General features: G+C 46.0%; 1 protein-coding gene across 1 annotated transcript in view; it reads right to left on the bottom strand.

Moving 5' to 3' along the window:
• The window catches only part of METAP2 (methionyl aminopeptidase 2), a 169,534-nt gene that overhangs the window by 69,846 nt on the left and 79,524 nt on the right, over positions 1-20,164 (bottom strand). Inside the window, exons 6-8 of the mRNA XM_086919070.1 lie at positions 15,773-15,954; positions 15,594-15,688; positions 12,529-12,625 (exon numbers count right to left, since the gene is read on the bottom strand). Of these exons, the coding sequence (XP_086775196.1) occupies positions 12,529-12,625; positions 15,594-15,688; positions 15,773-15,954 (374 nt within the window). The remainder of the gene's footprint in view (positions 1-12,528; positions 12,626-15,593; positions 15,689-15,772; positions 15,955-20,164) is intronic.

Here is a 20,164-nt window from a genome sequence, read left to right as displayed (position 1 = left end):
ACGACGTGCGGTACAAAATCTGAGGTGTTGAGCTCTGAGGAGAAGGTTCTGGAGGGTTGCTGGCGCCTGATTGGCTACAGTTTGGACCAACATAATGACAGAAATAGGCTACAAGTGTTTTTTCTCTATTCATGGTTTCCTATGAGGAATTATGTCTAGGCATTTACTGCCTGTTTTTTCTAATATGTATTTCATCTGTTATGTTTTACATTTACATATTATAGGTATATTATTGCTATTTTATTTACCGTGGGACTCCCACTCCGACGACGGGGATTATTCAAGAATGTGAATCTATGAAAGACACCCTAATACTGGAGAAACGTGACTGCAAGTGCGTTGTCTAATACAAGCTGCGCCGTGGCCTTGGTCCCGGTGCACTGTTGAACCTCACAGCGACATCGTGGCTGGTAGTGAGGTATCGATTAGACCTGCAGTTATCGAAGGTGGGTGTCACTCTGCTTTTCATATAGACCTACCAGCTAGACCCCCTTCTTGATTTGGACTCTATTCTTATGCCACTCTATCTATCTATTTCTTCCCTCCCAGAATTTTGGTGCTGTAGGCTATTCGTATAACTGAGAAGCCCGTAATTCAATCTGCGGGCGCGTTTGACGTCTCACAGAGGAATATATAATATTAGTTACCCTAGATGTATGCAGGTACTTGTTGTTTGTCTTTCTTTCTCTTTTTTTGTTTAAGGAGCACTCGGGAAGGTATGGTGGCTTTGTCCTATAAATCACTAAGTTCCTTCGATCCTATTGGGCTACGAACGTAGTTTAATTCGGTCTTTTTCCTTGGGTTCTTTTCCGTTTTGTCACCATCAAATCACTTTCATCACGTTTTTTGGTGTTAGTTGGAAGTTATGTGGCCAATGCACCTCTAGGTATTTACACCTATACAGGGTTGTTTTCCATTAAGATTTGGTGTGTATACGGTGAATATAAAGTCTTAAGAATGTACATATGTAAATTTGGTTTATTTAATTGTTTCAGGAGAGTTTTGTTGTTAGCTAAAGTCCTGAAGAGGCCTGAATTTACGATAGACTGAAACGCGGCGACTTTTTTGTTGCACAGGCACCACCATAGAACGTGGAAGATCTAAAAACATTGGAAATGAGCCAAAATCATAAAGGAAGGATATAAGGTTTTTTCTTCAGAAAGCTCTTTCATAGTTGGATGTGGTGACCGGGATAGAAGGAATAAGGTTTTGTAATTAAATGCCATAATTTCCTTTCCTTGAATATTTGGGCAGAAGAACCATTAAAAATAGGTTCATGATATTGTCTCACAGTTATTTGTTAGTGTTTTTATGTATGTAGATATTGTAGATATGTATAAAGATACATGTTAAATGTATATATATGTGCGAAAACAAGATTGAAAAAAAGAAAATTTATTTTCAGAAAAAGATATGGTTTACTAACTGAATTATGCAAACCACTTTGTCTGTTTGTTCTGATTTATTTAATTTTCGGGATGGTATTTAGATGAATGAGTGTAAAATCATAACTCGAGATTGATTGAGTTCTTGGAGTATAGATACTCCGAGGATAGATAATTAATAGCATCTTTCCTACTTAATAATTATTGATAAACATTACCATAGGCATCAATTGTGTATTTAGTGTGATATCTAGGCATTTCACACTGATTAGCAAAAGCAATCTGAACAGTAAACCAATACGTAACGTGTAAAGTAGTTCACAAAGTAACTGACCAGTAATTTCAAAACAGTAACCTACCTGTAATTCATTTAACTACATCTGAACCTGTATTCCATTGTAAAACGGTGCATAAGATTTTGCAAAGCATTTATTTCACTTACTTGCACCAGGCTTGGTTTTAGAAGTAAAATAACTAAATAATATTTTTATACAAATCAAATTGGTCTGAGTTCAGTCTTTGAGTGTGTGACATCATTTGCTGATTGAGTGTGTACAACAAATGCTTAACACTATCCTCTGATAAAGCCTTACTGCTCGCCCACACTACAACTAATCGAGAGTAAGGTGCTATCTACTTTTACCTCTACCTACCTTTGGGGTTTCACTAGACTCTGTGCACACATACCTCATTTTGGTATAGTATATACAGAATATACAGAGCTAGCTTCCTACAATAGTCGGTGGGGCTTTTCCCTGGTGGCTGATCATAAGGGTCGAAGGTGCAATCAAGGTTGCCTGACTGAGTATGAACACGGGCCCTGACTCTTGACGATTCTGTGGAGGACGTGCACATAGGTTTGGTGCTGGTGGAGTTGGAGTTTAGGTGGGTTATGTGGTAGGAGAAGAGTCCCTGTGTTTCCTGGGTGCCTGCTCTAGGGAGGGAGACCTGGGGGAAGGTTTCTCCTCAAAGGCGACAATCATTTTTAGAGGCAGGGGAGGTAACATTCCGAAGTTCTTACTCATGACCTGATGAATGAAGAGGTGCTTTTGTCTAGCATCCAGTTCTTGTTGAAACCTCAATGTTCTCATCTTCAGGTGTCATCAGTGGAATGGAGCTCGACTTTGCCCTTACCTGGGTGCGGAGGATGGCTTTGGTGTCTTGTAGCCGGCACAAATAGAGGTTTCAGTGCCAGCTTTAAATGAGACCACTACTCCCTTGGAGAAGTTGGGGCTCAAAGGTGAATGGGGGTCTGGGGGGTGAAATCGACACTCTTGACTGGAGACTTGCTGGTCTCTGAAGCCTTTCGTCTGTGGTGACAAGAGTCTGAAGGTGGCAGACCTGTGGTTGGCCTTTTCTGGGCACTCTGCCTCAGCATGAGACTTTGTGGGAACCCAGCCTGGTGATAGGGCCCTCAGGGGCTAAGGCAGAGCTTTCCAAAGTCTGTGTTGCGACACAGTACTGTGTCGCCTCCCATGTGTGGGTGTGTCGCAACGATGACGTGAGGTCGTGGGCATATTAGGGCGAATGCTTGCATTCAGTGAGGCAGTACAGTACAGCAACGTACGCAGAGGAAGGAGAAGTTGAGCGCGCGGCCTTGTTTCCTTTCTGACACAGATACCACAAAGCCGCCTCTGCTCCCCAGGCGCTCTGTAAGCCAAATCTTCGAAATTTTAACACCGTTTAGGCCGCACAGGGATTGCATTTACAAGTGGGTCGGATTTCAACAAAACCTGTAATTACCGGTTGGTTTAAAGACCGAACTACCCCTCCCCTAGCCCCAACCCCCTCCATTGTAGATTTCAGCAGGTCAAAGCTGCTTGGCTCCTGGGTATCAGATTTGAACAGGTGTGATAAACCTAGAGATAACCATCAAAATCAGGTCCCTTGTCTGCCTGAAAAAGTCCGAAAGGGATTAGTAGGCTTCTGGGAAATGGGGCATGCAGTCATGGCAAGTTCGGTGAGTGGAAATAAAAAAACGTGTGATCCTGGGCATATTTTTGACCCTGCTGCGTTTGCCAAAGATGAGCAGAAGCACCGTTTCCTACATCTGTGCCTTGCGAGGGGTGGGAGCAGGGGGACATTTGTCCTTTATCTTATGTGAGCAGATACAATGCAAAGTGCTGCGAGAGGGAAGGTTAGTGTGTGCATTTGGTGTGCTTGAGCGAAAGTGCCTGTGTGCTTTGCGTGTCTAAGAGAGAAAGAGCTGTAAGACATCTCGGAGTGTCTAAACGTGTGTTCTGTGCGAGAATAAAAAAGGATGTACTGTGTTCTTGCACACGCTATGTCTGTGCAGAAGTGGTTTGTTCGGGGTACCTGCTATGCTTTCGTGTGTGTGCGTGGTTCTTTGAGCAGTGTGTTTGTCTGAGTGCAGGGGTACTGGGTTCGGGGTCAGCAGGTCCCTTGTGTGCCTAAAAAACTCAGAAAGGAAGTGGTAGACTGTTTGGAAACGGGGCATGCAATCATGGCATGGTTTGTTAGTGAAAATAAAAACGTTAACACTGCACTGCGCAAACAGCCATATCCACTCTGCATGTTTCTACACAATTTGAGACACAACATATTTTTAACCTGACATTACATTGATTTAAAAATGTTTTTGCAAAATACGAACTGCTTTTTAGTGTGTTTAATTTCACATTGCGGATTCTGCTTTGATTTTAATTGGACCCTCGCTCCCTGAGCCCCGGTGCCCCTGAGGTGGTTCGGGCTCGCTCGCATTACCGTGTCGCAATATGAAGATTGTTGAAAAGGTGTGTCACCAACATGAAAAGTTTGGAAAGCTGTGGGCTAAGGTATACTCATGGCTCCGAGTCTCGTCTTCGTATGAGGTACAGTTTTTGGCACTCATTCAATTTTCTATGTATGCTGGTTTCGCGTGTGGCTAGGTGATGGTTGCATGGTCAGGAGAATGGGGATCTTCCTCGCCAAATGTCCTCGGTGACTAAGACGTTCTGCCACTGCTTCCTTCTGTGTGCCAACGGTGCAGAAGGTAGTTTTTAGAATGAAAGGCGAGGTACGAGAGACAGGAAGAGTGGACATGCTCGGGTGACGGGCAAAGATTGCACCCCTCGTGGTGGTATGTCCAAGGGTATCTAGAGTGACACCAAGCCTAGGTCTTGAAGGATGTCTGTTTCATCCCTCATACAGAATTCTCGGCAACAGAGGACTGGAGGTGGTGCTCGGCCCCCGAGGAGGGCTATGCTCTTGACTCCCCAGGGTGTTCACAATGGACTTTGATGCCGCTGAAGGTAGGGTGATGGGGAGAAGATGGTACCAGAGCTCAGCTGAAACCGACGCAAATTGATGGAAGACTAACCGAATGGTCTGGATATAAAATGTGTTACAGACATGACAATCTTGGGGCCCACTTCTTAATCCAATGGGAAAAAAACTATCTAACATCGATTTGGTGCCCATGCGCGATGTACACTCAGAAGAGAGTGACACCACATCCCTTAACTCGAAAGACATCTTCAAAGAAGAAGAATTTGCAAGCGACGAACAGCAGATCGCAGGAGTAAGTATGTGCATCTACATTCACACAGACTATGAGCATTATGATTTTATATTGTGTTATGCCCTTCTCATTTCCAAATCCACAAATGGCTAGTGAAGCTAAAAATCAAACTGGAACTTGCAGGTACTGGTTTCAAAAGAAGAGTTCTTCCTTTTTCTCATTGGACACCACATTCTACAATGAAATCCCTATAAAATATATATACAAGATATAAAGGAAATCTCTCAGATGGGCTGGTATGTATTTGACCGTAGACATGTAATACAAACATTTCCCACAATTAAAGACAGTGCTCCACTACCAAGAATAAACTTATTTTAGCCTTCATGGAACTGTATACTGACAGTATGGCAGTTAGCTGCTGTAGTCATGAGCATCAATCCGGGATTACTAGAGAACAAGGTTAGCGGCACAAATCTGAACTCGAGCAGCTGCCGATTATATTGTGGGGGGTTGGGGTGAAACAGACTGCAAAGTAAGTAATTCAAGCAAACATGGAGACTTTCATTGTGCCAGGTAGGTCATTCACATTGTTTTGAACTATACACAGTGAGGTAGTGCAGAGCATTATTCAATGATAACGAATAGTTTCTTACCTGTCAGTGTTGTTTTGCAGCTTGAAGATCTTTCTGGATTCACTATGCTGTGCATTATTCCATGGTCTAGTGGTTGGGTCCGGAATCATAGTCTTTTTTCTTTTTTTCGTAGCCCAGGTGGGCGTCGACGTCCCACCTTTTGGTGTCCTTCCTGTGACGTTGGCACGGTTCCTGGGTACGCTCCCACCTTTGGTCGCCATCTTCGGATGTTTTTGTGTCATTGTTATTCATCTTTTTCCAATCATTTCAGGTTCATCCTTCTTTTTCAAGGAACTCCAGGTTTGTCTCTTTTAAAGAGTTTGACTGTATATTGCCTTTGTATTTCCTCCTTCTCCTGTCTAATCTTTCTGGCGGAGGTGGGTGGGTTCGCTAGTGAATCCAGAAAGATCTTCAAGCTGCAAAACAACACCGACAGGTAAGAAACTATTCGTTTTGCAGCGTGAATGTTTCTGGATTCACTATGCTGTGCATAGACTTTGTAGCAGTTTGTTATGTTTGTGGCGGCTGGGTGGAAGATGAGCGCTGGTTGTTGAATATAGGTTGAAGCACTTTCTGTTCTACTTGTTCTTTCTTGTTCACTTATATATCCACGCAGTAGTGCTTAGTGAACGTGTGCACTGAAGCCCATGTTGCCGCCAGGCATATGTCTTGAATGAGTGTGTTAGCCAGGAAGGCTACTGTTGCTCCATTTTTCCTGGTAGAGTGGACTTGTGCCCCTCCTAGTAGTTCCTGCCCTGTCTGCTTGTGGCAGAATTGTATAGTTTGTACGATCCATCATGCGATGGTGCCCTTTGTTACTGGTCTTCCCATGAAAAGGCTTGCGAAGGACACAAAAGAATTGCTTTGTTTTCCTGTGCTCTTTAGTTCTTTCAATGTAATGCATTACTGCCCTTCTAGCGTCCAGAGTGTGCAGTGCCTTCTCTGCGCTTGTGGCTAGTTTCTGAAAGAAGCTTGGTATCTGTATGGTTTGGTTCATGTGAAACCTTGACACCACCTTTGGCATAAAGTGTGGGTCCGTTCTCATTACCACCCTGTCATTGTGTATTTGTATGTAGGGTTCTTGGAGTGTTAGCGCTTGCAGCTTGCTTACCCTGCGTAGCGAGGTGATTGCCACTATAAAGGTGGTCTTAATTGTGAGCATTTGTAGTGAGGCTTCATGGACAGGTTCAAAAGGCGCCTTCATAATCTCCGTTAGGACTAAATTAAGGTTCCATGCCGGTGGCAGCATCCTCTTTGGTGGGGCGATCCTTTTTGCCCATTCCAGGAATCCCTTTACTACTTGGGATGTAAAGAACCTCTTTCCCGTCTCTCCTCTTGTATAGGCTACTATCGCTGCTAAGTGTACTCTCAGCGATGTAGAGCTTAGGTTCGCTTTTAGCAGGTGTGAAATATTTTAGCACAGTTGATTCCTTGGCCATTTTCTTGTGTAGCTTTTTCCTGATGCACCATTGTGTGAATCTCTTCCATTTTGCCACATAGCACCTCCGTGTGGGTAGGTCTCCTTGCCTCCCGTAGCACCCGTAGTGTGCTCTCTAGGAGGTTCAGGTGTGCAAACTCTACGTCTTCAGGAGCCATGCCGCTAGGCAGAGGCTCTCTGGGTGGAGTACCTCCCCGTTTTGCATTGTGAGCAAGTCGCTTCTTTTTTCGAACTTGTGAGGTGGTCCTTGCGCCATCTCCACTATTTGTGAGAACCAGGACTGCCTGGCCCACTGTGGTGCCACCAGAATCAGTGTCATGTTGCTGGTTCTGCTTTTGCTGAGGTCCCTGTGTATCAGTGGTATCGGAGGAAAAGCATAAGCAAACATTTTCAACCAGCTTATCCATAGGGCATTCCGCTGGGATTGTTACCCTGGTTGCCTGGATGCGAAGTATTGGCATTTTGCATTCTGGTGTGTTGCAAATATGTCTATTTCTGGTGTCCCCCACTTCTTGAATAGCTTTTGCGTTTCTTGTGCATTGAGCTCTCACTCGTGGGATGCTGATGTCTGTCTGCTGAGACTGTCGGTCTCCACGTTGTCCTTTACTGGTAGGTGTATAGCCAAGAGGTCTATTTGTAGTGGGATGGCCCATCACCATATCTCCTGCGCTAGGTTGGATAGTGCGACTGATTGTGTTCCTCCCGGTTTGTTGATGTAGAACATTGTGTTGTTACAAACTGACAACACTACAACACTCTGCTTGTACAGTTGTTTCTGGAAGGCTTCTAAGGCAAAGAACACTGTCTTTAGTTCTAGGTAGTTGATGTGCTTGATCGCATCTGTTGGGAGTCCCCAGACCCCGCACCTTGAGCTGGTTCATGTGTGCTCCCCATCCCCTCTGGGATGCGTCTGTGGTGATGGTCACTGTTGGGTTTGGTGGTTTTAAAGGCTTCCCCTTTGTTATGTTATCATTCCACCACGCTATCTCCTCCTGCACTGCGTGCGTTACAACCACTAGATCTTCCTAACTCCATGTAGCTTGTGACCATTGTTGTTGAGCCATTCCTGGAATGGTCTCATGTGTAGTCTTATATTGGTGACTAGGTGTATGCATGACGCCATCATCCCCTGGATCTTGCTCACTGTCAAAGGTCGCCCCTTCTGGTATTGACGTGTCTCCTTCAGCAGGGCAAGTGTTATCTTGTCTCTGGGGAACACCTTGCTCTGTATGGTGTTGATCTGTGCGCCTAGGAAGATCTTCACTTGTTCTGGTTCCATTGAGGATTTCCCCCAATGTATTGAGAATCCTAGTTCTGTCAGCGTCTGTGTGACCCTCTGTGCATGTCTCTGGCATTGTTTGTAGGAACTTGCTTTTATTAGCCAGTCGTCGAGGTAGGGGTATACACTAATCCCTTCCCTTCGTAGGTGTGCTGCCACTGCTGCGAGGCACTTGGTGAAGTCCGTTGGTGCGGATTTTAGTCTGAAGGCAAGGGCTGTGAACTGATAGTGCGCTTTGTCTATCGCAAATCTCAGTAAATGTTTGTGTTGTCTGTTCATGGGAATGTGTAGGTAGGCAACTTTGAGGTCTAAGATGGACATAAAATCTCCGTCCCTTATCCGAGGGATGACTTTTTGTAGGGATGTCATTTTGAATTTGAGTTTTTATGTATTGGTTAAGGAACCGTAGATCCAGGATGGATCTTAATGTTTTGTCCACTTTTGGCACAAGGAAGTAGTTGGAGTACACTTGTTTCTTTCTTTGAATGGTACTGTTTCTATCGCCTCTTTGTGGAGAAGTTGTTGTGCTTCCTCTAGGAGTAGCGCTAGTTCTTTTGCAGAGTGCACCTTTCTTTTTGGTTTCCTGTTTGGAGGCTTCTTTTCCAGTTCTATGCAATATCCGAACTGTATGATGTTCAGTATCCATTTGTCTGTTGTTATTTTCTTCCACTCCTGGAAGAAGTGTTTTAGTCTGCTTCCTACTGGTGTTACACGTTCGTTGATCTCGGACCTTAGTTCGTTTAAAGGTTTTTTGCTTATTTTGTTGTGCCCCCCCCCTCCCCTTCGAGGGGTTCTGTGGGTGGCACGTTTGGTGGGGTGGAGTCATTTTGAGGTGGGTTGCTGGCCTCCTCTTGTTTGCTGGCCCCTGGGTTGTTATTGCCAGGTTTGCTGCTGCTGCGGACCCTGCTTCGCTTGGTTGTTTCCTTGGTAACTCTGCTGGAATGTCTGATGTGACGTTCCCGGCTGGTTTCCACCCCCTTCCGTTTGGCCTCCGTGTCGGGTGCCCCTTCTCATTCCTCTGAATTGCAAGGCCCCCATGGACCTTGCAGTTTCATTTTCTTTTTTGAGTTGCGTCAGTTTCTCGTCCACTGGCGCTCCGAATAGGGTTACTCCTTTGAAGGGGGTGTTCAGGAGGTTTTTCTGTACTTCCGACTTGAAACCGGAGATCCTAAGTCAGGCGTGCATTCTTGCTGTGACCCCGATCATCATGAGCCTGCTGAATGTGTGCCGTATCCAGGGCTGATTTCAGGCATGAGTTTGCTATGTTCTTGCCTTCCTCCACCAGGTGTGTTGCACTCTGTTGGTATTGCTCAGGGAGGTGTTGAAGGAGCTGTCCGACCTCCTCCCAATGCTGGTACGCATGTCTGTTGGGTAGGGCATTAGAGTTGGCAATGCGCCAGTGGACTGCTGCATTCCTCTCTGTTTTCCTTCCAGTGAGGTCTATCCTCTTACTTTCCTTGTCTGGCGGTGGGCCTGAGTTTGTGGGAACATTGGCCCTCTTTCTGGCTGTTGCTGCAATGATTGAGTCAGCCGTGACGGATCCCTGGATGTAGGGAGGCTCCTTGGAGGAGTGTTTGTACTATTTCTCTGTCCTAGGCGTGACAGACCTGCAGCTTGCTGGTACCTTGAATGCCTCTCCCCCCTGGTCCAGGACACTTGGGAGCATGGGGAGGGATTGCCTCCTGGTTTGAGTGGGGAGCAGGGTCTCTAAGAGGAAGTAGGCTTTTGGTTTTTCTTCCTTCAGTTTCACTCCATAAGCGGTTGCCGCATTCCTGATGACCATGTTGTAGATATCAATGTCATCTGGCGGCGAAGGCCTCGAAGGATACGTCTCCATGGCCTCTTCCGGGTTTTCGGCGTCAAGGTCCTGCCAATCCAGGTCCTACACCACCGAGGATGCCGAGCCCAAACTTGTGTGCTGGTCTTCCTCGCCTTCCTCGTCATAGTATAGGCCCTCTTCCTCTTGGTGTTCTTGGGAGGCGGCTCTTCAGCGCGTACTCCTACTTCCTAGACGATCGTCATCAGCTTCGTCGGGATGGTGACCCTTTTCATCCGCTCGTCGAATTCTCTTTTCGCTTTTTCGGCCTCGAGCCTTCTCTTTTTTCTCTCCATCTCGGCGGCCTGTTGGGCGTTGAGTGTTTCGGACGATCTCTTCGATGTAGACGTCGAAGTTGCCTTCGGGTCTTTTTCTTTCGACGTCGAGCGTGCCTTTTTGACGACCTATGCTTTTTTTTGTGTTTTCGCCGCCTGCGAGTCCTTTTCAAAGGATCCGCTCGGCTGTTTGTCCCTGGATGAAGCTGCGGCCGTCGAAATTTTTGGCGCCAGTGCTCCTTTCGTGGACTTAGACTGTTTTTCGAGAGTCTGACTCGGACTTTCGAGGGTCTGTCGGGGTTTTAGGGGTCGATGTCTCTCCCACCCCCTTTGTTGTTTTCTTATCGGTCTCTCCGACCGTGTTGTCATTGGTCCCTTGGTGATGTCCTCTTCCTCACTGGAGGTTGACCTTGGCCTTGCATGCTGTATTTGACTCTCCTCTGCCCCTCTCTCACCGCGAGCGCCTTCGGGGTAAAGACGGAGCAGGTGTTGCAATCCTTGCTCTCGTGGTCGACCGGCAGGCAGAGGTTGCAAACCGGGTGCTGTACTTCTGCGCGTATTTGTGGTGGCAATTGGGGCAGAATTTGAACGGGTTTTCTCCATTCCTGCGCTCAGGGGGCCCCCTGTGTGCGCATTCTCCGTTGGACGTCGAAGTTTCAGATGTTCTCCTCCTCCTTCGTCGTCCCGGTTCAGTGGTCTTGTTTCTCGATTATTGTCCAATCTTTTTTCGGTAGATTTCAGTCTTTTTCCTCTTCTTTTCTCCAAAATCTCTGGAACCTCTTGGTGACGATCCAGACCCAACGGCAGAAAGAATAATCTGAAATCTGCGCCCAAAGGTGGGAGCTTCAGCAGGAAGCATGCCAACGTCACAGGAAGGACACCAAAAGGTGAGACGTCGACACCCACCTGGGCTACGAAAAAATAAAAAAAAGACTGCGATTCTGGACCCAACCACTAGACCGCGGAATAATGCACAGCATACTGAATCCAGAAAGATTCACGCTGCAAAAATATGATCCATGGGTGTGAAGCACAAAAAAAACAAGCATCAATATTGCACTTAAAATTTACTGTGGTAGGATGGCACCAGTGTATGCAGCGCTGACGAAGTATAGATGTGAAAGGATGGCTATACTTTGTTATGAGGTGTGGCGTGAAGTTGCAAAATTACAACTGACATCAACTGTATGTTTCTCATGTTCTTCATGCCACCCTTGAAAGCGTGGGACCCAAGATGTTTTATTTTGTTGACTTAAACAATTCTCCTGCATAAGGAGGTAGACCATGGGAAACAGATCATGGAGCAAAATCTAAATTGCTTACCCATCATCATGACCTCATTTTCAGAGCTCTTAAGCTCAAGCCAGCTCCTATGCATATAGGAATGTTATACACAGTGTCAAACATACACTGACTGACCAGTGAAAGAGGCCTGTATACCTGCTATCTACCCTATATTTTGAAGCTGCCTATATCAGTTATATATCTTGCAGCTATGTCCCTTAAAGATGGTGCCTCAAGAATTTTCTAAAACATCCAACACATCACTGACTTTTTTTGTTACCAAACACTAAATTGACAACGTCCAACAAAAAACGCAAAACAAAGGAATACTAGTGCCACCTTGTTTCAAGCCTGACTATCTACAACCTCTGATAGCTAAACAGATCTTCATTGAACTCAAGCCAATGTAAAATGTAGGCATCTATGTTTCCTCACAAAAAATATCACCAGGACTGCTTCAGCCACCTGCAACAACTATGCCTATGATGCACTCCAACAATTACTGGAGAAAAAATAAATAACTCCACATGAAAGCAGGCACATCTTACACCAGACCAGGTGGTCCCAATTTATCAGTCTTCTGATATAGACAATTAAATGGACTTTCACATCCAATTAGGTCAGATCTATACCTCAATGTGTGGATGTTATTGAAACACTTTTTTTTATTGTGGACGGGGAAGGTCAAGGTCAATGTATGTACAATCCACTCTGTGTCTTCACTATTTTCCCACTGGCCAATTTCGGTCTTCAACTAATTGTGTTGCACACCAAAGTAATGGAAATGAGGTAAAAGAAAATGATCTTCACAGACCCACATAATAGGGTGTCATGGGAAGCTTTGATTACCAACTCAAGGCTCTAGGTTCCACAATCTATAGTTTAGCCACCAAACTACATCCTTGTAAACTATTTCAACAATACACAGTCTCTACTGTACAAGGTGGCAGACTTACCTTGATATGTCTTGCCATCAAGTTCGACCTCATACGACTCCATCACTTCTTGAATGGCTTCGCCAACATCACAAAGACGCACATCTATTCCAGCACACTGGAAGGCACAAATGAATCATGTTCAAACATAGGAAAATAGTACAAATGTTAAAAGACTGGCACTCTGTAACACCCTTCTTCAGACCTGCTGTCTGGCATTTGTTCATTTACACTTTTCCTTATCTCCATTAACATCTATTTCCTTCACTTTCTACTTCTATGTCTGGTTATATGACTGGGGGTCCAAGTGAATGCTATTCAGGTATACAAAGGCCTTGACTCCTAAGCAAAAGGCATACTTGCTCTTTTCATTCTTGTGCTCACTGTAGTGATGATATTTTCAGACATTCAAGAGAACAATTTGTACATATTATAAAGACTTGAATCGGATTTGGCCAGGCTCCTAACCTAAAATGTTATTTTGTTTGTGTAAGGAGCTCAAAAGGTAAAACAAAAAAAAAACTGTGTTGTGCTGGCTTTATTGAGTCACTTGCCTGCCTTTTTAATTCACCTTAATATATTTGAAACCTTAATAAAATTCAATAAATTAAATATAAAGTACATTATGTGCCCCATAACACAGTAGCAGATATAGCTATTAGTCATATGAGTTTACAAATGTCAGTTTACTTTTTAGCAGGCTTGATCTTACCGGATTGTCTCATTAAAAAAAACATAGTTCCCTTGTTAAATTCCCAGAGCAAGTACTGAGGTAAACAATTTCATTGGGGACATAGGTGCCCCAATAATTAAGTCAGACTGGGAACATCAGACGATGGCAAGGATAACTTTGCTGGTGGTGTCTGGTTGGAGATATTACACAGATTAAACAATGAACTAAGAGCCAGATTGGGTAAAATGAAAAAAAAAACCTCATCAGACAACATGCTAGATAATTGTCGATGGGTTTATCTCTGCAACATGGGGCAAACAGTTCTGGTCGCTCTGCTTGAGGACATCTTAATGGCAGCAGAGGAAGTGGCGCTATCCCAGCTCAACTGTCTGCATTTGTCACTTTAATTTTATACAGTAAACTTTAATCGGCTGCTTATTCAATTCATAACAGTGGCTAATCTTCTGATTGAGCAATGAAATGGTGTAGCTCTTTTCTATGGAGCACCAGGTTAAGTTTGGTCCTTTTCAGTCCTCTAAAAACAGAAGTCAGCTGTGGGTCCAACAAATTATTACGGTTCCAATTCAACCTAGATGGCATGCATAGTTATCAAAACGTCCAAAGGGTTCAGCATCATTCTGAAGCCCACGGACAAGGGGTAGAAGGAGAAGTGGCCTGAATTAAGTGAGCTTAAAATAAATAGTCCAAGACAGAGGTTCTGCGGATGTACTCTGTTAAGATATTAGGAATACAGCCCCTCCCAACAGCCAGAACGGTTTTCGTTGCAACCACTTTCTCCAGTAGGCCAAAAAACTCAACTACTTCGGAGTAATCGGATATGCTGAGGTTGGTCTAGAGACACATTAAAGTGAGAAGCGGTCTCAGCGTTATTCAGCTTACTCCTTATATTGATGGGGCCCATCAATAGCTACATGCCGGACCACACGTGCCCATATAAGCAGCCATCTTACAATGATTGGTTATAATTTGACTAAAAATAGTCCAAGTTTGCCACCAGTGCCCTCACAAACATGCATGAGAGGCCATCTTTAATTTTTTGTCAAACTAGGATGGGAGAGACATGATAAAAGATTAAATAAAGTATGCGTTTGGATGCTACAAAAAGTAATCAGCTGGCTTCCAGTCTGTAAATGAACAGAGGCGAGCAGCTCAGAAGCAATTTGCAGTTGTATGCAGTAGCAGTATGTAGTTGCGGGGCGCACTCAAAAATTAGTAATATAATAAGGTTTTTAAAGAGCAGTTATTAAGGGCAGGAGGTGGATTATCAGACCCGGGTGTAGAAAGAACGAGCGAGAGAATGAACGAGAGAGAGAGAACGAGAAAGAGCGAACGAGCAGGCAAGCAAGAGAACGAGCGAGAAAGAATGAGAACATGAACGAGAACAAGAGAACGAACAAGAGAGCGAGAGCGTGTGCGGTTTGGTTGGGGCATGTAGAAAGCAGCCTGAGGAGGAGGGATGATTGCAAGGGAAAACAATGCATTCCCATTGAAAAAGAGAACAAAAAAACCAGGGCTGAAATATGGCTAACAGTACATACATCCTGATCACACAACCCTATCCTAAAAGTAGATAGGAGGTTGCATGGAAATGACTATCAACAGAGAAATTACCAGGGTAGGGCAGGTTGCTTTAGATGCTGAAATTTGTCTAGCGGGTAACCTAGTGAGGCCAATGTGGAGCCTGACGATGTGAGATGAGAAGCAGGGCTTGAGGACTGTAGGAAGCAGTAGCTCCCCAGTGCCCGCTGACCCGAATCTGGCCTGAGGGGAGCTTCAGACTCTGCAGAACTGGATGCCCCCTGCTGTGTTGGCCAATAGGGGGGAAGAAGGGGGTAAGAGAGCGAGAGAGAAGGAAGGGCCACTTGACCTTCAGATGGTGCCAACAGCACCCATACATGATAGAACGTGTATGATAATATAACTGATCCGAGACCTGGTCAGAAGTGAATGTGGGGAAGAGAGATTAGACCTCCATGGTAGAAGTAAATCCCAAGGAGACACTTTTACTTCAATGGTCCACTTCTGGTGGTGCCTAATTGAAAATATCCTGCTTCATGCCTTCCCTGGTATTTGAACGGATGACTTATGTTGGGACTATGCTGGTGAATCCTGCAGGCTGAACTTTATTTGCCATGCCCCTAGATGCAGATGGTAAACCCAGCTACACTTGCAGGTGCCTCTCCATACTGTACACATTGTGGAAAGGTATTGGGGGTGGGGGCGGGGATGAAGGTTGGCGCTTGAATGATCAATGTTTCTCCTTTCTTTGAGTAGTTGTTGGTTGTATCATGTCCATTCATTTAATTTTATTGGCACATTAAAAGGAGGCTGAAGAAAATTTGGTTTGTGGTCTGTGGCAAACTAAAGAACAGTAACTACATAAATTGCATACCCTGATTCCAGTGTTGGTGGCATCTTTGACAGCTTCCAGCAGCTTGTCGTATTTTGGGTTGAAGGTCAGTGTGAAAGCACAATCAATTATACGGCCTGTATAAACAAAATTACCCGTTAGAATTTGCTTTAAAAACAAAACCCCTAATTTACACTATAATTTTAACAAATGTGACTAACCATTAATATGGGTTCCAAAATCTATTTTGCAAACATCGTCATATTGCAAAACTGTTGGATCCATGGCGTTAGGAGTGTAGTGAGCGGCACAGTTATTCAAAGAGCAACCAGTGGGAAAGGCAAGGCCGGCATGTAACCCATTCTCCTTTATCAACTTGCGTGAGCAATCTTCTAGCTTTTCACTGTGGGGTAAACAACATTTTGTGACGCATTAGCCTTAATTAAAAAAACATTGACATTTTTAGAGGGTGCACTAATGATCTACGGCTGTTATCAAATGATGAGTGCATGTATTTCATAGACAACATAAGATTAACATTTGTTTGAAGTGCTTTTAATATTTATAATGCTAAGTGCATGGTTGTTTAGTTCTTCATAACAAAAGTCCCTCAGCACCTCTAACAGTTGCTAATATTATCCAACTCAATGTCTTTATGTTGTCAAAACGGTTATGCAGACCTGATAGGATTTGAATCAGTGACATTCAGGTTACACACAAATCTTGTGTACCTGTTGGTTCACTGAGTAATCATACACAGCTGTGTTCAATAAGTTAATATTAATAACCCATATACGCCGCGGGAGGAAAGGGACGACTAACTTAATCATGTAAAATCAAACTTATCAAGCTTTTGTCATCACATCACATCACTCACATCGACGAAGGAATTTATCAATGAAAAAGGAAATATTACTCCCCTGTAAAACCTTTTCTCCACTGTGAGTACAGTAAACTTGAATGGTTCGACACAGCTAACGGGTGACCCAGATTCCATTAAATCAACTTGTCTTCAAAGTGCATAATTTCTCTCGAATAGCCATTAAGGTTTCCCCTTTCTTCCTCAGAACTAACATACGCCTGCCTATGCACTGAAACGCAATGACTAGGCAGGCTGGAAAGATTCGATGATGGCCTACATTGGCAAACAATGGTAAAAAGTACTTGCTTGCAATTGTAGTTTACAGCAAGATGAATCTAATAATTTTGTATAACTCTGCCTATGCATCGGATCCTGAAACACTATGAAGAATAATCTTTTTCCGGATTATGCCTAAATACTGGTACACACACGGATGGGCCCCAAAGTTTTTCTAATCTCTATTGCCTTATCAAAGTTATATGTCAGAGCCCTCTTCATATCAGGGGTACATGCATTCCCCAGTGACTTTTGGGAGGAAATGATATGGTTCGTAAATGAAAGACACAGGATATCCTTAACCTTGCTTACAGATTTAACTGCCACTAGGATAGCCACTTTCGTATAAAAATGTTGCAGTTGAACTTTGAGGTTTGAAATGCAGGAAACATTAGTTTTGAAAGGACACCTCTGTACTCCCATGAAATAGTGAATTGCCTGATTGGGAGGTGGGATACGTAGTTATTACTATAATGTAACCCTGGGCGAAGACCTACGCTCCGTTCGCGGAGTTTCGGCAACTCCGCGCTCCGCGGAGAACGCAAAGTTGTCGAATACTCCGCAAACTGCTGCGTAGCGTAGTTCTCGCGCGCTCAATAGCATTTTCGCGTGCGCGAGGATGCTTGTCGGTAAGATCGAGTTGCCGAACACGCAGAAACTGCAATCTGGCACGGAATAACTCGCGAACACGTTAGTAGTGACTGGAAATAAGGGGACGCGAGCGGGCGGGACAAACCTCATGGGTAACTTCGCGCGCTACACATCCCGAGCATGCAGGCAATCAATCAATCAGGATATTTGTATAGCGCGCTACTCACCCAGAGTGTCTCAAGGCGCTTGGGGGGGTGGGGCGCTACTGCTCGAACAGCCATGTCTTGAGTTGCTTCCTGAAGCAGAGGTAGTCTTGGGTCAGGCGGAGGTGGATGGGGAGGGAGTTCCAAGTCTTGGCTGCCAGGTAGGAGAAGGATCTTCCTCCCATGGTGGATCTTCGGATGCGTGGCATGGCGGCGAGGGCATGGCTGGTCGATCGTAGCTGGCGGGTGGGAGTGTAGAAGGTCAGGCGGTTGTTGAGGTACCTGGGGCCCAGGTCGTGGAGGGCGTTGTGTGTGTGGTTGAGGAGTTGGAACGTGATTCTCTTGCTGACGGGGAGCCAGTGAAGGTCTCTCAGGTGTCCGGAGATGTGGCTGTGTCGGGGGATGTCCAAGATGAGTCGTGCGGAGGCGTTCTGGATGTGTTAGAGTCTTTTCTGGAGTTTGGCTGTGGTTCCGGTATAGAGGGTGTTTCCGTAGTCCAGTCGGCTGGTGACGAGTGCCTGTGTGACCGTCTTCCTGGTTTCGGTGGCGAGCCATCGGAAGATCTTTCGGAGCATACGTAGGATGTTGAAGCATGATGATGAGACGGCGTTGACTTGTCTGGTCATCGAGAGGGAGGAGTCCAGGATGAAGCCCAGGTTGCGTGCGTGGTCCGTTGGTTTGGGTGCGCTGCCCAGGGCAGGGGGCCACCAGGTGTCGTCCCAGGCGGAGGGTGATGATCCAAGGATGAGGACTTCCGTCTTGTCTGAGTTCAGTTTCAGGCAGCTGTTCCTCATCCACTCGACTACGTCTTTCATCCCTTCGTGTAGGTTGGTTCTGGCGGTTCCTGGGTCGTTGGTGAGGGAGAGGATCAGCTGGGTGTCGTCGGCGTAGGAGATGATGTTGAGGTTGGGTTGGCGTACGATGGCTGCGAGGGGGCTCATGCAGACATTGAAGCTGGTGGGGCTGAGTGATGATCCTTGTGGTACGCCGCATATGACTTTGGTGGCCTTGGATCTGTACGGGGGGAGGCGGACTCTCTGGGTTCTTCCGGTGAGGAACGAGATGATCCACTCCAGTGCCTTCTCTTGGATTCCGATGTTGCTGAGGCGCTGCACTAGGGTGCGGTGGCAGACCGTATCGAATGCTGCGGAGAGGTCCAGGAGGATGAGGGCCGCTGTTTCCCAGTTGTCGAGCAGGGCTCGGATGTCGTCAGTGGCTGCGATGAGGGCGGTCTCGGTGCTGTGGTTGGCGCGGATGCCGGACTGCGAGTGGTCGAGGCTGGTTGGGCGAGCGCAATTGGTGATCCACTGTGTAAGGTTGTTGGCTGCTTGGTTGGGGTCCGTTGAGCTGGCGGGAGGGTTCTGGCTCAGTGAAGTGGTGAGCTGGTCGGTGGTGATCTTGTTCCAGTTCCTGCGGGGAACCTGTTGCGGGTGGTGGTGAGTCGTGGTCTTTCTGAAACTGAAGTGGACGCAGCTGTGGTCTGTCCAGTGGAGTCCGGTGGAGTGGCTGAAGGAGATGTACTTGCTAGTGGAGAAGACTGGGTCAAGCGTGTGTCCGGCGTAGTGGGTGGGGGTGTTCACCAGTTGCATGAGTCCGAGGTTGGCGAGGTTGTCCAGCAGGGTGGTGGTGGTGTTGTCGTTGTTCTCCAGGTGGAAGTTGAGGTCCCCTAGGAGGATGTAGTCAGCGGAGGCGAGGGCGTGCGGGCTGATGAAGTCTGCGATGTCTTAGCTGAATTGTGTGCGAGGTCCTGGGGGTCTGTAGATGAGGGTGCCTCCGAGTGTGGTCTTTTGGTCGGTGTGTATCTGGAAGTGAAGATGTTAAGCGGCTGTGAGGGTGTCGTCTGAGTTGGTCGTGATGCGGATGGTGTTCTTGTGGACGATGGCGATGCCTCCTCCTGTCTCGTTGAAGCGGTCTCTCCGGGTGATCTTGTATCCGTCCGGGATGGCGACGGCGATGTCGGGCGCTGAGGAGGCGTTCATCCATGTTTCCGTGAGGAAGGCGACGTCTGGAGATGTGGTGTCGAGCAGGTTCCAGAGTTCCACGGCGCTCCCAAAGACGAAAAATGGCTCGCGAACGGGTCAAGCAAGCTACTACGCATGCTCGCGGAGCTATGCGTAGTTCGCGGAGTGCAAGTGCATCTTCGCGGAGTGCGGCTACGCGAACTACGCCCAGGCTTACTATAATGTCCTTAGTCTCTAGAATAGTGAAGGAAGACACTTTGTAGTGCTTTTTTCAGGAGGCTTTGAGCACTGCCAGATGCATGTTTGAGAAATTAAATGCATCCTAACAAAGGCAGTACCATGCCTCATGGGGATGAGGAGAGGGGGTGGGGGGGGGCGGAGGGGGCTTAGGCAGGTGGAAGGGGTAATTCATTTTTTCACATAATAGTTGCAGAATCTCTACCAGTGAAGTGTGTAGGAAGATCTGTAAGGCTGCCTTATCGATCCCTTTAGGATATCCGTGCGGACCTGTAGCAGGTTTAACAGTCCCTATTATAAGAATTAAGTAGCCGGGTAGCCTGTTTCAGTAATTGCCTTGTGTCTTGGACAGATGACCCAGTGTGCTGGGCAACCTAATGTGGCTATTCAGATTGGTAGTTATGGTCTATTTCAAGGCAAAAATAACATGCAATGTTGTATTTTTGACTGTTGTGAAGGGGTCTATTTGAGGCATTTGCCAGA

The sequence above is a fragment of the Lissotriton vulgaris genome, chromosome 1_1 (genome assembly GCF_964263255.1).
Source record: "Lissotriton vulgaris chromosome 1_1, aLisVul1.2, whole genome shotgun sequence".
Taxonomy (NCBI): Eukaryota; Metazoa; Chordata; class Amphibia; order Caudata; family Salamandridae; genus Lissotriton; species Lissotriton vulgaris.
This window is presented reverse-complemented; position numbering and strand designations above follow the sequence as displayed.